The sequence below is a fragment of the Euprymna scolopes genome, chromosome 35 (genome assembly GCF_053919585.1).
Source record: "Euprymna scolopes isolate OS-2025 chromosome 35, ASM5391958v1, whole genome shotgun sequence".
NCBI classification, from domain to species: Eukaryota; Metazoa; Mollusca; class Cephalopoda; order Sepiida; family Sepiolidae; genus Euprymna; species Euprymna scolopes.
In genome coordinates this window covers 87,208,997-87,233,445 of record NC_136516.1, presented here as the reverse complement: position 1 = coordinate 87,233,445, position 24,449 = coordinate 87,208,997, and the positions used below count along the sequence as shown (strand labels likewise).

General features: G+C 36.0%; 1 protein-coding gene across 1 annotated transcript in view; it reads right to left on the bottom strand.

The window, feature by feature from the left end:
* LOC145259978 (leishmanolysin-like peptidase) overlaps positions 1-24,449 on the bottom strand; it is a 109,674-nt gene that overhangs the window by 34,265 nt on the left and 50,960 nt on the right. Inside the window, exons 3-5 of the mRNA XM_080117970.1 lie at positions 12,068-12,179; positions 4,454-4,629; positions 131-224 (exon numbers count right to left, since the gene is read on the bottom strand). Coding sequence (XP_079974096.1) covers positions 131-224; positions 4,454-4,629; positions 12,068-12,179 — 382 coding nt within the window. The remainder of the gene's footprint in view (positions 1-130; positions 225-4,453; positions 4,630-12,067; positions 12,180-24,449) is intronic.

The window sequence follows — 24,449 nt, the reverse complement described above, 5'->3', positions numbered from 1 at the left end:
ACATCGTAACCAGAAAAAGAAACGTATCTTAGGGCCACCGTTTTCCGGGGTTCTACTGTATTTTTACAGTCCAGTTGACACATTCAAATCTGTATAGACATTTTACATGTTAGAAAGCGTTAATACGTACGAGAGCATGAAGGATTTCATGTTTGATTGTAGACAGCAGCTGTGGACTGGTCGATAAAGAATTCGGACAAATACTGAAATATCCTGCCACAGGTCTGAAAAATAAAACAGACAAAAAAAAATTGATTAGATTATTTTTGTTCATATTCTCTTTGTTGTCAGTAAATATATAAAAAAAAGTATATAAGCATTTAATAATGCTGTATGCAATGCGGAAAAATAGAATGGTGAAAGAAAACATTACACATGATATTTTTCTTTAAGAAAAAAAATGTATCCATTTAATTTTTTTTTAGTAAATCTTTTACATCCTATTTAAGTAAAACACTTCTCATTTACTGTAGATAGAATGTAAGATGCTGGAAAATATTTTGATATTTCAGGGGAAACTCTCTCTTTCTCAAAAAACAAACATTCTTTTCTATTTACATGAAAGAAACACCCCTGATGACATATTAGAGATGCTAGGTTTGTAGGCATTGGAAAAATATATGGTCCAGCAGAATATTTAAAATGAAATATTTTATTAAGTAAGAATTTTTCAATATATTGTTTACATTGGACTTGAAGGTTACCATATTGTAATTGGCTAGGAAATAGGTCAATGGAACAGTGTTCCACATGCAGGTAATTCTAAAAAGCTTTGTTCATGGAATCTGCGTTTAGAATTAGGCACAGATAGAGAAAGGAAAGAAACTTTATTCCTGATCTACATTAATGATCTTCCAAATCACATCCTTACATCATTTGTAGACATTTATGCTGATGACACTACCATTTATGGTAGCACATCTAAGGCAGTAAATGACCAAGTTCTCTCCGATTCTCTCTCCTCTGATCTTGAGCACGTGGTACAATGGGGAAAGAAGTGGTTGGTTACTTTTAATGCATCTAAAACCAAGCTTCTCTCTTTACATCATCAACATTTTGATCCACATCTAGCATCAATTGAAATGAATGGCTCTCATCTTCAGGAGCCTCAAGTTTTGACAAGCTTCTGGTCTTGACCATTACTCCTGATCTTAAATGGAACACGTACATCAAATCTGTTGCCAAGGCCACTGGAAAAATGGTGGGATCTTTCTATTGATCCAGTAGATATCTCACTGCTGATGCAATTCTCTATCTATATAAGAGCCAGGTACGTCCAAGGATGGAATTGCCTCCTCTGGGCAGGAGCTGCTAGAAAGGACTTGTTCAAAATAGACTTCGTAGCCTCGTAGATGTCCTTTTGTCTTCTCTGCACCCCCTCTATCTCACAGAAGAGATGTTGTGAGTTTGTCTCTGATGTATCATTATTTTCATGGAAAGTGTTCGACTGAGCTTCAGTCTATGGTCCCCCCCCTCGCCAAACGTTCACAAACACTTGTCTAGCTGAAAACCATATCAATAATTCCCCCCACTCTTTATCTGTGCCTAAACCTAAACGTAGATTCCATGAACAAAGCTTCTTTCTTAGAACTGCACGCCTGTGGAATTGTCTTCCGTTTTCCTGCTTTCCGGCTGACTACAATATAGTTGTCTTCAAGTCTAACGTAAACAAGTTCTTGATGAACCGTTCCATATAAGTTAACAAATTTACCCAATTGATTACTATATTGTCCAATTTCTACGGTACACTCTTTAACCCTTATCCTCGAGTGGCCTCTTGGCCTTGATAATGTGGTGATGCCTGTGTAAAAAAAAAAAAATTGTTGATAGTGGTTGTAGCTAGTCCAGTGTTTTTTTTTGGGGGGGGGCGGGGGGATTTGGCAAGGGGGAAATAGATTGGCGATCAGATGAGCACTTACCATGAAAATAATGATATAGCAAAGACAGACTGGCAACATCTCTTCCGTGGGAAAGAGGTTGCAGGGAAGAGAAAAGAGCATTGTCTACTAGATTTCAAAGCGGTTTTGAACTATCAAGGCAAGATAGGATGCACCGAGCAGCTCTTGCCCAGATGTGGCAACAGTACTCCATTTTAGGATATATTTGATTCTTGTAGAGGTAGAGAACTGCACTTATAGTGAGATACCTGTTGGAGTGATAGAATGATTTTTCCAGCAATCTTGGCAGCAGATTTGATGCAAATCAGGAGTGAAGGTCAATCCCAGAAGCTTGTCAAGACATAGTGTTTCCCCAAGATGAGAGCCATTCATTTCAATTGGGGCCAAATGGTGGTCAGAGCGATTATCATGAAAAGAGAGAAGCTTGGTTTTAGATGCATTAAAATTAACCAGCCACCTTTTTCCCCATTGCAACATGTGCTCAAGATCAGAAGAGAGAGAATCAGAAAGATCTTGATCATTGTTGAAATGTTGCCATAGATTGTATTGTTGTCTGCATAAATGTCTACGACTGATCTGAGAATGTGATTTGGGAGATCATTGATGAAGATCAAGAAGAGAGTTCGGCCCAGGATGCCAGTGTTGATACTATGAGCCTCTGATTTCTGCCCATTGACGACTACTCTTATAAACCTATTAGAGAGAAAGGATTTAATAATTAAGACATTTTCAGCTATTCCAAAGCTGGAAATCTTGTGAAGCAGACCTTTATGCAATACCTTATCAAAAGCCTTGGATATGTCTAGAGCTATTGCTCTAGAAACAAAGCCTGTAGAAATTAATATTGCATATCATCTCTCTCTCATTATATATATATATATATATATATATATATATATATATATATATAAAGTGACCTTCTTGTTTGTGGGTGTGCATAATGGTCTCAACCAAACTACTCTACAGACCTGAAACTTGATATAGAATGGATTGAGACCTGTGGAACAAATTTGGTTTTTAATCAGTAAAAAAATAGCTGCTAAGGAGTCGAAATTGAAAAAAATTGGAACTTGATTGGCATAAGTCGACTTAAAGTGCTCCTCTATGCATATGCAAATATGCATTTATATGCTTAAGTCGGTTAATTTTTAAAGATTTGATATCCATTTGTCGTTAGCTTAGATGATAATGAATAACGCTGGAATGCTAAATGTTTTGGTTTCGATTCTAGCTGATGGCACCCATATTGCATAGGGGACATTCATATTGAGGAGGTATGACGGGAGATTCATATTTGGGCCATATAATATACAAATGATGATGATGATGATGAGAGGGAGACAGAGAGGGGGAGATATTTATAAAGTTCTGTGGTGTTTCTTCTTAACTAATATAGCAAGGGTGATAGGGTGGTAGATGCACAGTTCTTATATTTCTTGTAACAAATATTAGAGATGAGGAGAGATACATTTCTTGTAAGGGTTACATAAAGTTCATATTAAGATGATTAACACATTACCTTCAATTTGTGGAATGATGACACGAAGACAAACAGTTACAAATATTGATTGTGATTCTTTATTTCATTTGACTGGCCGAAATGATAATGACGTCAGGAATTCACATTTGTTCTACATGGTTAAACTTCTACCCCTTCGCCTCTAAGGGGACCATGTCAGCTCTTTCTCACTGACTCTGCTGACTGCTCGAACTCGACTGCCCTAATCTGACTAATTCTAGCTCCTATATTGAGAATTCCCTTTTTGCTATGACGTCAGATGTGTGGTTCCAAAACGTGACCAACTCACGTGGCTAAGCACACGTTTTCCAAAACACTTCTGCAAACAAAGAATTCTTATTTTTTAACCTAACCAATTTTTTAACAATATATTTTTAATTTGTATTGTTCATTCTTTTTAGCCGTCATTTTTAATTCAGTTTTCATAAAAGAACGAACAATCAATTCTTTTTACAATACAAACAATATCTAACTATTTTCAATAGAATTCAACAATAGCTAATTTCTAACATTCCAATTTCTGAACCTTGCTTACAAGGTTCGAGTCTCGGCTTATCCTAATCTCATTTTCATTTATCTAATGTTCTTATTTACATGGAAAGGGGACAGCCTTTTCTGTAACACCCAAGTCAAAATTTTTTTTAAAAACTTATAACTACTATATATTGGGTACAATATAATAATCAATAGAGAACTGGCTCTATCATAATAGATACGAAATCTGCATCGATTAAAATATCATATTCAAGTGTATTTTATAAACTTTAAGCAGTGTTTAAATTCCATTAGGCACCATAAAAAATAGATAATCTAATCAAATTAAAAATCCTTCAGTGATGCCTCAATAACTTCTTGGTCACTCTGCAGTTTGTTTAAAAAAAAAAAGTAAATAAATTTAAAATAAATTTTGTTTTGTACAGAGTTACTTCCCTTTGAATTTGAAAACCCAAGTGCTGACATCTTGATCACTGATAGAGTGATTCTTAGGAAAGAGGGAGGGTTGTATTATAAAGAAACAAAAGAAAATCATTCATACCTATCTAAAGATCTTTCTTGCTGACAGTAGGCTGCATAGGCAATTGTGTTTCCATGGTGACATCGTTCAGATGACAAGGCAGCGACGTAGAGAATGAAGTCTGTATTATTCACCCCTGGCCCTTTTTTCGCTGATTGCTGAGATCCATCATCATCACAATGCACACAATAGCACGTCTGAAATTTTCAAAACATGATACACAGAATGATAAACATATTAAAGTAACAATAAACGTAAATTCGGTAAGCTTTTTAATAAAAATACTATTAAACTATCTTTGTCTCTTTCTAAAAATTTAGCTGCATCTACGATAGGATATAATAGCAAAATACAATGCGAAAATAGTGCAATATATGATGGCCATATTCCTATTAACATGATTAAAATAACCGAAAACAATTGTAACTGTAGAAATAAGAATAATTGGCCATTAAATGAGAACTGCTTTAATTTCAGATGTGGTATGCATATGTAGCATAATTATGGGGAATAATACTTAGGTTTATAACAGAGAAAAGTACTTTACTTGAAGCATTGCTGGTAAATAAATATGGAGGAATATAAAAAGGATATAGAAATGCAGAGAACTGGTTGCTGTATATTCAGGGTGATGTATGAACAAAACATAGACAAACTAAAGGTCTTATTTGTTATAGTTATTTTTTGTCTTCGCATATCTATTTTTCAAGTTTGTGTGTACCGATTTGTATTGTGATTATCTTGAAAAATAGAGGGATATACAAAGACAAAAAATAATAAAAACAGGTTTGTATTACAATACACATAGGTTCAAAGAAGTTGTCAGAACAAATATATGACAAATATATGTTATCAAAGGCAAGAGAAGTTACTTTTTTTTACCTAACTGGATAATTTTTTAATGTTGTTATTTAATGTAAAATGTTTATCCGGCTTGAAAAACATGCAGTGTTTATAGCTGTATCTGAAAATTACAAATAGCGGCGGACTATTTTGAACATGGTGAGTTTGAGAAAATGAGTTAAAACTAAAAAACTATATAAAATACTGCTAGAAACTCACTCAACATATGTTAACGTTACATAAGCTGACATATATTTGGTGGGTTTCTAACAGCATTTTTGGATAGTTTTATATTTTTAACTCATTTTCACAAACTTAACGTGTTCAACAGAGTCCACCACCATTTGTATTTTTCAAATACATCGATAGACACTGTTTTTCAAACCGAATAAACTTTTTACATAAAAATACAAAAAAATTATCCAGTTAGATAGAAAAGTAACTTATCTTGCCTTTGATAACAGTTATTTGTTATATATTTGTTTCTTGACAACTTTTTCGAATCTATGTGTACAGTAATACAAACCCAAAACAAATAAGACCTTGTTTCGTTTGTGCATTTTTGTTCATACATCACGCTAATACAACGGTCGGTTCCCTGTATTGCTATAGCCTTTCTTATTCTCCTCTATATTTATTAAGGTTTATGTTGGATCCACTGAAATTACTTTTAAGAAAAGATACAGAAACCACTTGAGTACTTTCAAAACCAGGTTGACTTCTGAGTTGTTCAGTTGGTACAGGTTGTGAATATGCAATTGATGGCTGTGTTCCTACAGGGTGACCCCCCCCCCAAAAAAAAACAGGACATTCAATTGTTTTTCTTAGCATTTTACAGTCAACGGAGAAAAAAAGGCCAAATACCCTAGTGTTTTGATGTGATGTTTTGAATATAATAAACTAGTTATAACCAAAGTTTCATTTCATTTGGACAAAACACCAAGAAACGGGGCCTAATTAGAGTTGGGGCCAGTAATTTTTTTGGGGGGGGTCACCCTGTATTAATATGAATAATGTAGCTGAAAACAATTGTAGTCGTAGAAATAAGAATAATTGCCCACTAAGTGGGAACTGCTTAATTTCAAATGTGGTATACAAATGTAGCATGATCACAAGAAATAATACCAATACAATAATACTAAGTTGGATCCACTGAAACTACATTTAAAGAAAAGATACAGAAACCACTTGAGTTCTTTCAAAACTGGGTCGAATTGCAACTTTCTGGCCACATGGTGATATTTGGGGGAGGGGCTGCCTTAAAGCCGTTTTGGTAAATTGTTACTTCCTTTCCACCTTAACAGTCACCTTTAACATAAGGATTTACAGAGGTTTTCGGGTATGCTGAAAACGAATATCGCATTTAAAATTGCCACAAACAAGTAATTTTATGGATATTAAGCTAAGTAATTCTTTTATCCTTATCAGTGGTGGCCACCACTCATAACATAAGGAATTACAAACTATAACAAAATGAAGTAAGCTGATTAGCTGAACAAAAGTATAGAAAGTGAGGTTAGTAGAAAGGCAGTAGTGGAAATATGGTTCACCAAGGCATACAAAGAGCATCTATATATATAAAAGCGAAAATGTGTGTGTCTGTATGCATTTTTTCTGTATGTCCGGCAAAGGCTTTTCTGGCTGCTTCTCAGCTTGCTCGCTCATTCTTATAACTTTTTATATGCTACCGAGATCATAATATCTAACAATTACGAAACAATGTCGTAAATTTCTTTTATTTCGGCCACTTTTATCTTATAACAAAATTTGCGCTGTGAATTTGTTTTTTCTGCTTCTGTTATGGTATCATATTTGACCTAGAAAACCACCTTCATTTTTAAATGCTAATTTTTAACTCTTTTAAAGTTCCTGGCCTCGTGGCGTAATGCTATGTCGTCAGGCTTCGGGTTTGAGCCTACCTCCCTTCCAAAACTTTTTTCGCTGTTTTTTTTTTTTAAATATTTATTACTTTTAGTTTCCATCTACCCCCCCCTCCCAGTCAGCTGAAACGCGTTTGCTGTTTTTTGTCTTTTTATTTTACAGATTTTTTAAAGTTTTAACATCATTCATTTTGCATCACATTTCATTTTTTTTCATCACATTCACGTTTTCTTTTTTAGTTTTTGTTTTTCCAATTTTAAGAAATTTTAACATTGTTCGTTTGTATCACGTTCATTTATTGTATTTTTTTTATAATATTTAAACAGGGTTATTACTTTGCTTATTCTTTTGTTTCGATTTAACCCCCCCCCCCAAACACACACACGCACCTCTTAACGCCCAGGCAATGCCGGGTACCCCCACTAGTCTATATATATAAAAGCGAAAATGTATGCATGTTCACTTTTTGTGTATGTCTGCAAAAGGCCTTTTTCGTCGGCCTTCTCGCTCAGCTCGCTTCTTCTTAAAACTTTTTATATCACGTCTAAATGATAATATCTACGACTTAAGAATGGGAGTCGCGTGTGTATTCAATTTGCCCGACTTTCACGTGCTATTTTTTTCAGATATTTCGATCGCCGAGTGTTTCTTTTGCTTTTCAGTATAAAACAAGCAAAAACTGGCTTGCAGCCGCATCATGTTTCAAGGTCAAACATCACGCGACTCAAATTTCTCGCACCTGTCAATTTCATTTTATAAATGTTAAATTAAGATGTTTTTCATTCCTCTTCTCTCGTGGCCGAGATGGTTAGGTCCCAGGGTTTTTTTTCCATTTCGTTTCCACCTCCACGTCAAAGGTTCAGCGTTCAAGCCTACTTTCCTACTAAAACTTTTTTTTTTCTTTTACACCTCCAAACACCTGGCCAACGTTTTTTTTTTTTTAAAACAGGGTTGTTTTGATCACCCCCAAACATACACACCTACAAACACCCGGGCCACGCCGGGTAACCCCCCGCTAGTCTATACATAAAGGGGAAAACAGCCACGCGTGCTTTTGTATGCCCAAGAAAGGCTTTTTTTTGCCGGGCTTCTCGACAAGGTTACTATTTTGGAGAACTTTCCTTATACTTCCTAGATTATAATATCTACACTTCCAGAATGAACGTCATTGCTATCATTATTTTGATCGACTTTTAAAAAAATCCCTGGTTCCCCATGTTCGTCTCTATTTCTCATATAAATAAAGTAAAACTGATTGACGCAAATCGAACTGCCTGGCCTTCCAGCAGGGACGTCCAAAAAGGTAATCAGCTTTGATCAATGTGAGGGAAACCCTTCATATCAGACAATTGCTATTCATTTGGACACTGCCAGAGTTCCACCTTTTTGGTTTTCCCTAACATCGTTGGGAAACAAATAAATAAAACAGCAGAAAGGCAGACGTTCATTTCTGCACCTGCATGAACTCAGTCACTTCTGCAAGTCTTCTGTCCATGACATAGCTTTTCTTTCACTTTCTTTTCCGCCTACTCATCACGGGTTTGAGTCTGCCTGCCTACTACCACTTTTTCATTTTTTTTGCTCAACACACACCTCCAAATACTCGAGCAACACTGGAAACCCCCGCTAGTCTTAAATAAATGTAGCAAAAGAGAGGACGGGAGGGGTGGTCCGTCCCAGATGGCATGTACCAGGGCGGCATCATTTTGAGGAGTGGGGGGGGGTAAAAATAGAAAAACCTAAAAACATATAAGAAATTTTATACAAAAATGAGTTTTTAAGATCATAATGAGCCAGACAAGGCTTAGAGAGTTAGCAGTTCTCTCCATACAGAGGGGACTTGTCACGGACTGAATAATATATTAATAACTTGGCTGAAAAAAAAAAAAAAGTGCAAAATGTTTATAAATTTTAAACCTACTTGATACTTTGCAGCAGTTCTCTTGCAAAAAATAATTTTTGTTTAGAAAAATCTTTGATTTCCTTTGTTTGTGCATCCAGTCTTTCTTTGTGCATCCAGTAAAATTCATTTAACATTTTTTTTTTATGATTTGACTTATACGTTTTGGTTTTGAAAAATCTTGAATTTTCTTTGATGACGACTGTATATGTATACGAGTTCTATAATGAAATGTACGTCTGGGACTAATAACAGCAGTCTAAGATTGATTGTAATTTCATGATAATAAAAATTTTTAGGACTTTTCTGGAATTTCGAAGGTTAACTGATTATCAACAACCAGGATGGGAGTAAATCTTACAACTGCCCTGGGTGGCAAAGATAGTTGCTACGCCACAGATAGGATGAGACAAAGGAGCAAAAAGTAAAAGTCAATATATTTAGATGAAGGGTGATTGTTTTTATTACTATATCTGATCAATACAAGTAATATATTTAGAGTTAATTTACAATTTTTTTTAAGTGGAGTGAGTTTTCCGAAAGTTGGTAACAGTTTACAGACAGCTTTGAGTTTGCGACAGATGTTCAGTTGGTGACAAAGATGTGAACATTAGCATTTAGATGGTCGTTTTCCACACACCCACACAACTGATATCTACAGAATGTGTCAGGGTCTTTTTTCTTGTTTACCTTTTATACTTGTGATGGTGTGTGTCAAAAATGCAGTTAACACGGTACCGAGTTGAACACAACTTACTTGTGCCAAAGAGTATAAATGGTCAAACAAAGGTGATTGGTACATAGATCAACACATTGACTTTCATTGACAATGCGTACACCTGCATGCAACTAGGGGTCACGCCAAAGGTCAGTGAGTGTATTTTGAGTGCAAGGCGGTTAACGGGGTTTACAGCCCCATACACACACCTTAAAATAAATAGGGATGCATGTGCATTTTTCTAGTCAGAGTACAGTTTGAGTTTGACAATCTACAGTCTAGCATAATGAGAGAATCTTGATTCAAGATGAGGAAACGATAAAAGAAAAAAGATCTGAATCGATTCAGCAAGGTGAGGCTGCTCTGTCAATGATAGAATCCAAATAAAGACTTCTTCAAACAATAAAATCAAATAAATTATTTTGAAGAGCAGGCATGAATCATCGCGAAGTGGCACCGACCAAGAACGAGAAAAGGTACTTGTCTTGGGATCATCTTATATGTGACACACACACGAGTGTTACACACATGTGCACACACAGAAGACAGACGGTCGGGGCCATGTCACAATTATATATACATCACAGACACAAGAATATATATATATATACACAAAGATATATACACCTCATCAGCATCACCCCTCTTCCCCTCACACATAATAAACAGTCAACCACTGTGCTCGCTCGTCTCGGCAGTCACTAATGTAAGAGATGACGACATGGCCAGAATAGGAGACGAAAGAGAAGACAAGGGAAACTGCGTTAGGGTCAGCGGTTGTTGTCTAAAGAGAGTGTATGGTTTCACATGTCCAGTAAGATTCAAGATTCCATATTAAAATTATTAAATTGAAGAAAAAAAAGAAAATCCTTGTTTTTCTTGCATTAATCCAAGATATGGCAGGATCCACAATGATGGATTGGTACCGATCCAGAACCTGACCCAAAGTTGGGTCAGCATATTCCGGCAGTTTATGGTAAGCAGCCGGAAAAGTTGCCAGAAAATGTTGAAGCAAACACTGCTAGACGATCAACAAGATTCCTTGAATTTTAATTTCTTTTTAAGATTCCTTAAGCTTGAGCATAAAATCAAAATTATGCAATGAATTATCAAAATCGAAATAAGCGTTAATTAAAGAGCTATGAGCACAGGAGTGGTTCCATTAAAATGAGTGGCCTTTTGTGCTCTAGAATTTATTTTTCTACATTCTCAATACACTTTTATCAGCGATGAATGATGTGCTTATCGTAAAAGTTCAGATCGCGTTTTCTGACCCACATCTGTTACCACTCTAAAATCGACGAACCCATCTCCTAACTGTGCTGAAATCAACTGCATTGGCTTCGTAACAGGCACTGGTGAATGTTGATTGGCTCAATTTATATCTGCATGGAGGAATTCAATGATGCATTTCTGCTTCAGACGTACGTCCATGACAAGTCACTTTGTCGGAGTCTCACACGGTCAATACCTGCAACAGCGAGATGAAACTTTCAGCTCATCGATGTGTAAGTTCATGCATCATAGCAATGCCATTTGCAAATCCACTTTGATCCATTCAGGCAGAATGAAAAATACTTTTGTTTTTTTTGCCTGCCACTGTTCACTATATGCTGCACAAAATCAGATTTGTACCAATTTTTATAGCATTTAATCTATATGTTTTAGAACTTTTTATATGCTCCCTAGATCATAATATCTATGATTTGCGAAGGGACGTCCTCTTTAGATTTATTTTGATCGCTTTTTATAAAATTCACACTATTCCATCCTCTCGTGTGTTTGTTGGTGTTTTTCGTATCAAAGCGAAAGCAGCTTCCCGGCTTCAGCCAACATTCGTTTCTGCACCTGCTAGTAAGTCAACTTTTTGATTGACATCACTAAATTTCGACGCTTTTCACTTCGTATGGTCTCGTAGCGTAGCGGTAAGATTTCACGTTTTCTTTCACTTTCTTTTCTGCCATCAGGTTTGTCATGGGTTCGAGCCTCCCTCCATACTAATACTTTTTTTTTTTTTTTTTTTTTTTTTTACACCTCTAAACATCCGGGCAATACTGGGTACCGCTGCTAGTCATAAAGAAAGACAAACTGAAAAAGAAAACAGTCAAATAAAAAAAACTGCCTTGTTGACCAATGAAAAACTGCAAAAGAAATTCATAAAACTAGAAATTTTAAAGCTGTTTACTGATTGGTTTGATGCTAAATAATTTTTATCCAATCAAATCCATTCCAACAGATTAAAAAATATAAATAAAAATATGAATAAGAAAAGAAAAGAAAAGAAAAACCCTACCTCAAGATGCTCCTCGGGAATGGTAATGTCTCCACATATTGTCTTCTCTGCACATTTCCCAACGCAATATTGCATTTGATCTTTATAAACAACCTGAGCAGATTTGCACTTTCTAAAATAAAAATAAATTAAAAGTGTAAATAGCATTTAAAAAAAAAAAAATTATTTTTGCAATCATGCAATATAGTTAACAGCCAAGAAATCTTAAAGCAAAAATGAAATATATCCCAAAACGACTACTACTACAAATAATAATAACAACAATAAAATGTAGTGTTGGAATAGATTGACACCACACCAAATAGTCATGAAGGGCCAAAGAAAATAGAAAGACTGGGGAGAGAAAGCACTAACCAGACCTCTACTGAACGAGTAATAAGAGGACTGGAAACTTGGGCATGGTTCATTGCCATAATAATTCCTATGATGCTAATAAATTTGCATCATAGGAACACAGTCGTGGAGATTACTGGAAATCTGGGGAGACTTATTGTCACCCATACTCCAGGGAACACCACTAACTGTCAGAGAGCAATATCTAACAATGATCTGTGTGAGAACTCCTAATGAGTACAAATAATATATATATTAATACTGTACGTGCGCTCGTATGTGTGTCATGGTTTCCAGATTAAAAATTATTCGATCGGGAGATCCTATTTATTAAAAAGGAGGATAGAAGGTATTAATATATTACAAACATTAAATTAGTATATAGACATGCTGATTTAATGTGTATAGTATGTTATCACTTTATATCCTCCTTTTTAATAAATAGGATCTCCTGATCACCAAAGATACAATGTAAAAAAAAAAAAAAAAAAAAAAAAAAAAAAATGATGTTGCTTTTGAGCCATACTTTTTTTTTTTTAAGGACACGTTTTTTCTTTTTTAATTTTATGTTTATTTTCTTAGTGAAAACTTGTTATCCTGTATTAATGGCCTCCTTGATACGATTTCTCATAGAAAATTTATTTTAAAATTGTAATGTAAAATGTAAAAATGGTTGTGAAATATTTAATAATTTATCAGTAATAGTACCTTTAACATACGTGTATCATGGTTTATTTTAAAAAATAATAGATGTAGAGTAAGTTGAATGTTTTTTAATTCTATAAAAATTTCTTTAATTAGAAATAATTATTATTGAAACAAAATCGACAATTCATTTCTACTGCTGTTGTGGAATTTCCACAGGTCCCGCTAGTCTATATATTAATACCATAGTACCTTTAATGTGTATACATACGTGTGCCACGGTTTCCAGATTATAAATTATTTGTAATAATAATAATGTCAATATCCTGTAAATAGTTGTGATTACAGAGTGGAACAATAAAATTGTCACTCTTGAAAAGACGACATGATTCCATTTCCATTTAATGAAAACCGGTTTTCTTTTTCTATTTTTTTTGCAGACAATCTACTTGCTGGCTAGTTATGTACAAATCCCAAGAGCGATAGGAGCCTATTATCATGTCTGAAAGTGACACAATGTTCAACGAGCGAGATCGGAGATGCACCACTGTACAAGTCATGCTCTCTACCGATCCAAGTTATGACAACAGGACCATTGCCAGCACCCTCAAAATGCATCGCTGTATTGCCAAGAATAACAGGGACATGTCCAGAGTAATGAAAGTTTCCGCCCATGGTTATGGCCTTTGGTGTGGTTTCAAGTGGGGATCACATCATGCTATATCGCATCTTCGAAGTAGGCTTGAAAGTCAACACCAAAATGTATCGGGATGTGCTGAAGAGTGTGGTGATCCCCTGGTGCAATCAGATGGTTGCTGGCAGACCCTGAGTGTGGCAGCAGAACTCAGCGCTAGACCACGTCCAAAAAGACTCAGGCTTGGCTTCAGAAGGAGTGCTACGACCTTGTACCCTTCTATTACTGCTCTCTTCCTCCCTCAATCTGAACCTTGGTCATACATCAAGAACATCACCAACATGACCTCCCACACCAAAGCCAGCCTTATCGCCGCTATCCACCAAGTATTTGCCAAGCTCCTGCGGAAAAGACATGCTCCCAGTTCCGAACCTGTATCGATTGTTTGGTTGTTTTACGGCATATCAACCCTTTTCAGGTTATTTAATGGCGAATCCAGTGATTTTGAAGAAAAATTTTTTAATAGAGTATATTTGTTTTTTTAAGTCGGTTTCTATTTAATGCATAGTTGGGACCCTAACAGGTACTACCACTCCGGATCAGAGTGGACCTGGGAGCAATGTGCGTGAGGTCGCCAAGCTAATCAAGAACCTTGACTCCAGTAAAGCAACTGGTCCCGACGGTATTCCAATTATAGTGTTAAAAAAATTACAACCAGAACTTGCCCCCATACTTACCAAACTGTTTAAGCATTGCCTTAAGGAGAAGTGCTTCCCAACACCCTGGAAAACCTCATCAGTATGCCCTGTATTTAAGAATTCAGGTGATAAGTCATCCCCCTCTCAGTACAGACCAATAAGTCTCCTGTGTGTCATGAGTAAGTTGCTGGAATCCATAATAAATAGAGAAGTAGTCAACCACCTCAGCAGATATAACCTTCTTAGCAACACTGGCAATTAAAGGGTGGCTCCACACTCCCCAAAGCCCGCAAGCTGGGGCTTCACCATTCGATATAGTTTAAGGTCATATCCAGGATCACCTGTATCGAAGCAGTGATTTGAGACTAAAGGCATCTATATTAAATAAATGTAAGCTCTACTACATAATCAAGTTACCTGAATTGATTTTTTCAATAAAAGTTTTAAAATAAAGTTGTAGTGTTGTTTTCTTTAGGGTGACACTTTTATCGGACCACCCTGTAATAGGTTACCCAAATACTGCAGTAAGTAAAAAGGAAGCCAATTTACAACTGTTGAACAAACAATCCCATCTTGCTCCACCTCTACTTTGTAGAACTTTGGTATGCACTATTCCCGAAGTAAATTCAACAGTTGTATCCTTTACATGTTGCATATTGCTGTCGTGGGGAGTCTACTTCCAAAATCCTTGTAGGCGTTTTGTGAAATATTCCCATTCTATGGATGCCCAGCACAGACCTAATCATAATATTGAACCAGCTTTGGTCAGAACAGATACTATGCAAGACCAAGAAAATATATATGTTGTATATTGCAGTAAGCTTTCCGGCAACTATAGATTCATTCATTTCATATGAATCAGATGATTCTACTGTTGGCATTGGTTTCCCCGATATCTTTCTAGTTGAAAGTCTTTCTAGAAAGACATTGACTACTTATGGAAGGGATCACGTGAAGGTTGCTAACATCTCTAAGTGAAAATGTTTCTGTGGAACAAACTAGATTAGAACTTGGCATGCCGAATTGTCAGTCTGTTCTGTGTTAACCACCGTTTTGCCTCTTGTATATTGCCGTCATGTTTATGGGGTTGGGAATGAGGATAGAAGTGTCTAACTTCAAAAACCCTTGTAGAAGTTTTGTGGTATATTTCCATTCTAGGGACATCTGGCATGAACACAGACTCCACAATATTATTGTACCATCTTTGAATAGAACAGATACTACACTTTGAAAAATTTATTTTGGAAGGAATAATACAGTTGAAATAAATTAGGCACAAGGCTATTCGAAAGTCTCTGGTCATCCTTGTAACTTTATATAAGATTTGTCTATGCTATTCCTCGCTAGAATCCTCAATCGTGACACGATAGTGTCATAAATGCATGCAGCGAGGTGCATACTGCAATGAGATGGGGAGGTGATTAGACGAGATAGCTGAATCTTTGCATTTCTTTCACTCTATCAAAATAGGACCAACCACTAAGTTGTAATTCTTGGTTTGTTGCACATAAGCCAAATCATTTCAAAAATGGAGACAGAATTAAAATTATCTATAAATATAAAAGCGAAAATGTATGTATGTATGTATGTATGTGTGTGTGTTTGCTTTTTCTGTGCGTCTACAAAAGGCTTCTTTCAGAGAAGCGGTCGCTCGCTTAACAACTTTTTTAAAACTCTTTATATCACATACAAATCATCGTAATATCTCACAGTTAACAACGAAGCTCGCCTATCTATTTAATTTGCTCGATTTCGGGAAGATAAATATTCAATATTTGTTGCTTGCCGTATGTGGGTTAGTCTTTTTCCTATAACATCTTCGGGGGAAAAAAAAGCGTTCAGCAGTAAATGAATACTATCCCGCAGTCAAAACTTGACCTCATTTAAAACGGGCACCTGCTAAATCCAACTAATTAAATAAATTCAAACGTGTTTCCGTTAGCATCTCGCGGTGGGACAATGGTTAATATCGTACTTTTTTTTTTCACACTTTGCCTCAACGGTTTGGGTTCGATCCTCATACTTACTTTTTTTTTTAACTCCCCCCCCCCAAACACCCGGGCAATGCCAGGTACCCCTTGCTAGTACTTTCATAAATCAGAGTCCATTTTCTGTAGGCTGTTTTTGAACCTAGTCAACAACGGGTACTTTTGCTAGTCTTCTTGAAATGTCAAGGAAGATGTTTTTATTTGGAGGGGCGTTGCTGTTAAAGACGCACACAGCATTGAGTGAGGAAGTCCAGAGGACTGCCACAGATATCAGTGTGAGCAACCATCCCCCTCCCAGGAAGGAGAGGGAGAGGTGTTGAGTGACTGAGACAAAGAGGAGCCCTGAGAGGACGAGAAAGGGTGTTTTTAACTAGCCCTCCTCCCCAAGGGAGAGGCGAAAAAAAGGGGTTGAATTCGAAGAAAGGATTCTAAATAGATTCGAGTTGTAGCCAGCAAACTGAATGGCTGGGCTGGTCAAGCGCTCCCGACCTGGAGGCCCCTCAAATGTTAACTCGCCTGCGTTTATGTGGAATCTGTGACTTTACTTGTCTGTACAGGCATCGTTCACTGCTTGTAGTCAGTCACCTCAAGTTGAACCGATGAAATTAATAACTAGTTTGTTATTGTTTATAAACCAGAGTTCTGTTTGTGGCGAGGACTCTTCCTTTGCAGAGTGATATAGACGTGTGGCCCCGTAATGGCAGTGAGAGACTTTTAAGCTGGTGTCAAAATGGTGGGGTTTTGTTAGTCTCATGGCACACGAAATGAACAGTTAGAAAAAAAAAAAAAAAACAAGAAGCAGGCATTGTTTGGAAAGTAACGGTAATAAATGCCTTTTGTTAAAATAGAAAAAAATGCCGACCCGGATTTTTATTTCTTTCTTTCCTTTGTTCCTGCGACGGTAATCACGGTACAATTGCATTGTATCTTCGGTGATTAGGTTATCATACCCTTTAAAAAGAGGTGCATGGTGATAACGTACATACTCTTCAGCCCAGTTCCAAAGTTACGCAACCAAAATCTTATTAGACTAATCCGATCCTCATGAACAACATCGACGATATTTGTAAATAACTTCAACATCCCGTTATTGAAAAAAAGGATGGATGCTCACAGGCAAATTTAACCAGATGATATACAAAGAATTCTTTATAAATGACTACACCTCCAAGAGTTTCTCATTCCTAACCTCTCATTTGTCAAATAAATGTTCCGTTAACGTTAGATGTTGAGATAATTACCTTTTATTAGACGTCTGATGAGCTCAAACCGCTCATTAATTTCGCCATCTTTCAGAATGGTTTGGTTTTCATGATTATGGCGGGAATAGTTGAACTTGTTTGAGAAAACCAAAGCAGAATAAAACAATATATAATTCCTTTAGTATGTCTGTCTGTCAGTTTGTCTGTCTGTTCCGCTTTTTCTTGGAAACAACTGGGTAGATCTGGCTGAAATTTTGTATGGATCTTTATTATGATAAGGTGCCATGAACCAAGTATTATGGTATCCGTTTGATGCACAGTTAATAAGGATTAGTCTCCACTATACCAAATTTACTCTAGAAATTTTCTCAAAAACTACTACACCGATCTGGCTAAAATTTTGTATGGACTTTTTTTTTTGTTATAATAAGGTGCAGCAAACTAAGTGTTATGGTATCTGTTTGAAGCAGAAATTAGTAGGGATTAGTATTTAATGCAAAAATGAGCACAAATTTATATTCAACCATCAATTTAGCAGAAGGCACACATACTAATCCAACGGTTTATAACTTTTGCTCTTGTTTAGTATATTATCTATACTCCTATAAATTTGTATTTTTTTTTTTGTGTGTATTGATATTCATATTAAAAACCCTTTTTTCTATTTATTTAAAAAGAAAATACAACTTTGTTACATATGGGTCATGGAATTGCATTCATCTGCAAAAGATCTAGCTAATTTGCATATTCTTTTAAACATTCATTTTAATTAATTCCGTATTAGTTTTTTTCGGTTTTCTTATGGCATGATCATCTTTAGTTAACTATTACATGTAAATATATTCATGCAGATATTCTACATGATTTATACTTGTGTAATATTTGCATAAAAAGGTTATAGTAAACACAAACCTCTTTATTTATATATATATATATATATATATATATATATATATATGTGTGTGTGTGTGTATATATATTTGTTTAAAAAATTTTGCCTACCAAACTCCTGTCAGGTTTTGGTCTACAGACATGAAACTTAATATATAGTGTATTCGAACCCATGCGAAACTTTATATTTGGGTTTTAACTGGAAAAAATCTGTGCAAAAGTGTGAAAATTAAGAAAAAAAAAAAAAAAAAAAAAAAAAAAAAAATGGAATTTGCCAGGTGAAGTTCGAACAACGGCATTACGAATATGTATGCATAACATAATAGCTATTGGTTCATGTTTTAATTTGTAGCCTTGCAGCAAACATGTCTTCATAGCTCAGGCATTAACTTCAAAGAAAAAAGTAAATCGTAAGGTAAACATTACTATATATTGGATCTAATAAAATAATATAAATCTCACCTATCCGTTTAAACGTATGTATGTATATCTGCCTAAAACTTTCGACAGAGGCGACGGATTTTCATGAGATCGGTATAATTTTTAAGCTCAATCCTTCGGATGACAAATATCGAAAAATTGGCTAAAAACATTAATTCCTTCACCTTCAACTGGCCACTTTTCTACAAGAAGGGGTCGCTTTTTTCGCCGATAGTTTTGAAAGTAATCCCCTCTTTTTGATTGACTAGCTTTTATTTAACCTTTGCCATTTCCGGTTTGGTTTAATTAATAGATGCACATTAATATTTAATTAATAGATGCTACCATTTAATATTTAATTAATAGATGCTACCATTTAATATTTAATTAATAGATGCACATTAATATTTAATTAATAGATGCTACCATTTAATATTTAATTAATAGATGCACATTAATATTTAATTAATAGATGCTACCATTTAATATTTAATTAATAGATACTACCATTTAATATTTAATTAATAGATGCACATTAATATTTAATTAATAGATGCTACCATTTAATATTTAATTAATAGATGCTACCATTTAATATTTAATTAATAGATGCACATAAAAATAGATAAATAAAAAACAAAAGGAAAATATTAAATATCAACAGTGGCCCTACATTAGATAACTTATAAAGAATAATAGATTTTAAAACGAAATAAAATTAAGGGAGATAAAAAGATTATGGAAGTTGTAGAACATAGAATTCGTAACTGTTGTGGTGAGAAAATTGGGATCCATTACAATGTTGGGGTGCTTTAGTGCACTGCATTACTAGAAACTGCCAGAATCTTGCAGAAAGTAAGGGAGGCCTGAGAAAAGAAACCATAGTCATTTATTATGATCCACATATCAGCATAAAATCGGCAATAACAACGAGCAGACACATGTGACAAGAGAAATGATCATAATATTGATAATGATAATTATTATTATTATTATTATATAGTAGTCTCAGCTTTAAGATGTTTTTAATTTGAGTTTTTGTTCTTGCACATCAGGTCAATTCCTTTGACTTTAAACATTCAAGCTGTAGCTTAACACTTTAGCCTTTCTTAACAGGCAAGCCTTTTCAATTTCCGCTAATCTACTCATGTTTACAATAGACACTGCACACATATTTGAATTAAAGTCGAACGCATATCTGACAAAGATAAATTTCCCGAAATATTATACAATACAGAACTTCTATCTGATCGTGAATTTAAGTCAAACACATCTGACAAAGGGTAATTTTTCCCAGAATATCGTACGATACAGATTTCTATGTGACCATGCTGATGTAATCCTATTACTAAAGGTGAATCTGCATAGCTTATTCTGTTATACTTCTGCACTGTATTTCTTTCTATAAATATCCTTTTTACATATTAAACAATACTTAAAGCAAACTAAATAAGCCTATATAAGTTTTAAAAGCCAAAAGCAATGCGGAAAGGACCAGAATCACAAGAGTAAAGAAAAGAAAAACAAACAAACAAATAGACGAGTATGTTCAAGTAGAGAAATGTCTAACTGTTTATTCATCTATCATTCGTCACTTTGTTGTATAATTAATTTGTAACAAGTTGTTGGTATATCCGGTGTATATAAAGTCTGTTGGGGGTATGGAACTTTGATTAATTTCGTGAGAAAATACCTCCTCTTTTCAAAAAGAAAACAAAAGTATATTCAAGATGGCGGAAGAGAACAGGACTGCAGATAGAGGTTAGGACTGCAGTAAGATGTGACTAGTTAAAACCGTAGGTAGCTGGGGTAATTTTATTTTTTTTTATTTATTTTTTTTTGTTATAAACATTTATTGGCTATATATATACATATATATGTATTTTAATCTTGTTTAATTTGTTGTTGTTATTATTATTATTTTATTTATATTTTTATTTCCTATTATATAAATTTATTCCAGGCGATTAAATAACAATTAATCTAGATTTAAATGGAACGATCTCTGATTTTTTTTTTTTTAATCCTTGAACACCACTTTGAATTGATCCAGAAATAGCTTTAAAATCATTTTAACTTTCTGAATTTTTGAGATAAGAATTGATCATTTGGGTTATTCGGACTAGCGTTCTCATCTTGAGTTTTATTCGCACATTTTGACTGCTGTAACCTCCGACCTTCACCAGGTGTATCTTATCAAACTCGGGACTCTTTCTTGTCAAACTCGGGGAAACTGCACGGAATGTCAAATGGAACCACTTATTTAATCCACAAAGGTAGCATACTGTTTCTTCCTGTTAGATTAAGTAATTCGCAATTTTACTGTTAGTATTGCCCACACTGAGGATCGAACTTTCCAAGACTGAACTAAACTTTACTAAAGACTTTATCCATTACGGCACAGGTCCTTGGAGACAAAGCATGCAATCCCATATTACACATCCATTGTATTATTCTCATATTATTTCTTTCCATGCAACTCATGTCCTCAACCCTCACTAGCCATACATCATCACACTGTGTACATATGCTTGTGTAACTGTTTTTCTTTAATTTATCTGCACCCCTCCATCTTGTATCCATAGCAGGAAGGTGACAAGGTCAGAAAGTAAGGATTGAAAAACTAGGGCTCAATAGGTTGAGTAATATAACCTACAAAAAATACTAGAGCAACCCCATCGGCATCCGCCAGTAGAGGCACCTGACCATTGAGGATGTATCCTCGACTGATGGTAGTCCGTTATGGCGCTCAATAAACTAATCATGAAGTGCAATTGTGTATAAGTTAATGCGCGTAAATTAACGCGTCTTAAATCCTTCAGTTCGACCATTTTTTTTATTTCTTGCTTTGTTTGAGCTTAATTGAGAACCAAGACAACGTAATCACATAAAAGGCCGATTTTCCTTTTTCCCTTCAGGCTGCGCTAATACTCAACAGTGGGCACCATTCTGGCGGCATCTCATTGTACACAAAGATTTGAAGCCGGCTCCTTTATGTGGCATCGGAGCCCCCAGAGAATTATGTTCAATTGTTGGTGGCATAAAGAATGGTTAAATCTATTTTTATGATGAACAATGGAAAGAGAGAATGGAAGATGAAAAGGAAAAGAAATGAAATGGGAAGGAAAGCGAGAAAGAGGAAAGGTAAAAGGGAAGAGAAGGGAAAAGAGTGAGAAAAGAGAAAAGGAAAGTGAGAGAGAGAGAGAGAGAGAAGAGAAAAGTGAGAGAGAGAGAGAAAGAAGAGGAAAGTGAGAGAGAGAGAGAAAGAAGAGGAAAGTGAGAGAGAGAGAGAAAGAAGAGGAAAGTGAGAGAGAGAGAGAAAGAAGAGGAAAGTGAGAGAGAGAAGAGGAAAGTGAGAGAGAGAGAGAGAAGAGGAAAGTGAGAGAGAGAGAGAGAAGAGGAAAGTGAGAGAGAGAGAGAGAAGAGGAAAGTGAGAGAGAGAGAGAAGAGGAAAGTGAGAGAGAGAGAGAAGAGGAAAGTGAGAGAGAGAGAGAGAAGAGGAAAGTGAGAGAGAGAGAGAAGAGGAAAGTGTGAGAGATAGAGAGAAAGAAGAGGAAAGTGTGAGAGAGAGAGAGAAAGAAGAGGAAAGTGTGAGAGAGAGAGAGAGAAAGAAGAGGAAAGTGTGAGAGAGAGAGAGAGAGAGAAAGAAGAGGAAAGTGAGAGAGAGAGAGAAAGAAGAGGAAAGTGAGAGAGAGAGAGAAAGAAGAGGAAAGTGAGAGAGAGAGAGAAAGAAGAGGAAAGTGAGAGAGAGAGAGAAAGAAGAGGAAAGTGAGAGAGAGAGAGAAAGAAGAGGAAAGTGAGAGAGAGAGAGAAAGAAGAGGAAAGTGAGAGAGAGAGAGAAAGAAGAGGAAAGTGAGAGAGAGAGAGAAAGAAGAGGAAAGTGAGAGAGAGAGAGAAAGAAGAGGAAAGTGAGAGAGAGAGAGAAAGAAGAGGAAAGTGAGAGAGAGAGAGAAAGAAGAGGAAAGTGAGAGAGAGAGAGAAAGAAGAGGAAAGTGAGAGAGAGAGAGAAAGAAGAGGAAAGTGAGAGAGAGAGAGAGAAAGAAGAGGAAAGTGAGAGAGAGAGAGAGAAAGAAGAGGAAAGTGAGAGAGAGAGAGAGAAAGAAGAGGAAAGTGAGAGAGAGAGAGAGAAAGAAGAGGAAAGTGAGAGAGAGAGAGAAAGAAGAGGAAAGTGAGAGAGAGAGAGAAAGAAGAGGAAAGTGAGAGAGAGAGAGAGAAAGAAGAGGAAAGTGAGAGAGAGAGAGAAAGAAGAGGAAAGTGAGAGAGAGAGAGAAAGAAGAGGAAAGTGAGAGAGAGAGAGAAAGAAGAGGAAAGTGAGAGAGAGAGAGAAAGAAGAGGAAAGTGAGAGAGAGAGAGAAGAAGAAGGGAAAGTGAGAGAGAGAGAGAAAGAAGAGGAAAGTGAGAGAGAGAGAAAGAAGAGGAAAGTGAGAGAGAGAGAGAAAGAAGAGGAAGTGAGAGAGAGAGAGAAAGAAGAGGAAAGTGAGAGAGAGAGAGAAAGAAGAGGAAAGTGAGAGAGAGAGAGAAAGAAGAGGAAAGTGAGAGAGAGAGAGAAAGAAGAGGAAAGTGAGAGAGAGAGAGAGAAAGAGGAAAGTGAGAGAGAGAGAAAGAAGAGGAAAGTGAGAGAGAGAAGAAGAGGAAAGTGAGAGAGAAAGAAGAGGAAAGTGAGAGAGAGAGAGAAAGAAGAGGAAAGTGAGAAAGAGAGAGAGAGAAATAAGAGGAAAGTGAGAAAGAGAGAGAGAGAGAGAGAAATAAGAGGAAAGTGAGAGAGAGAGAGAAATAAGAGGAAAGTGAGAGAGAGAGAGAAAGAAGAGGAAAGTGAGAGAGAGAGAGAGAAAGAAGAGGAAAGTGAGAGAGAGAGAGAGAAAGAAGAGGAAAGTGAGAGAGAGAGAGAGAAAGAAGAGGAAAGTGGAGAGAGAGAGAGAAAGAAGAGGAAAGTGAGAGAGAGAGAGAGAAAGAAAGAGGAAAGTGAGAGAGAGGAGAGAAAGAAGAGGAAAGTGAGAGAGAGAGAGAGAAAGAAGTGGAAAGTGAGAGAGAGAGAGAGAAAGAGAGGAAAGTGAGAGAGAGAGAGAGAAAGAAGAGGAAAGTGAGAGAGAGAGAAAGGAAGAGGAAAGTGAGAGAGAGAGAGAAAGAAGAGGAAAGTGAGAGAGAGAGAGAGAAAGAAGAGGAAAAGTGAGAGAGAGAGAGAGAAAGAAGAGGAAAGTGAGAGAGAGAGAGAGAAAGAAGAGGAAAGTGAGAGAGAGAGAGAGAAAGAAGAGGAAAGTGAGAGAGGAGAGAGAAAGAAGAGGAAAGTGAGAGAGAGAGAGAGAAAGAAGAGGAAAGTGAGAGAGAGAGAGAGAAAGAAGAGGAAAGGTGAGAGAGAGAGAGAGAAAGAAGAGGAAAGTGAGAGAGAGAGAGAGAAAGAAGAGGAAAGGAGAGAGAGAGAGAGAAAGAAGAGGAAAGAGAGAGAGAGAGAGAAGAAGAGGAAAGTGAGAGAGAGAGAGAAGAAGAGGAAGTGAGAGAGAGAGAGAAGAAGAGGAAAGTGAGAGAGAGAGAAAGAAGAGGAAGAGAGAGAGTGAAAGGAGAAAAGAGAGAGAG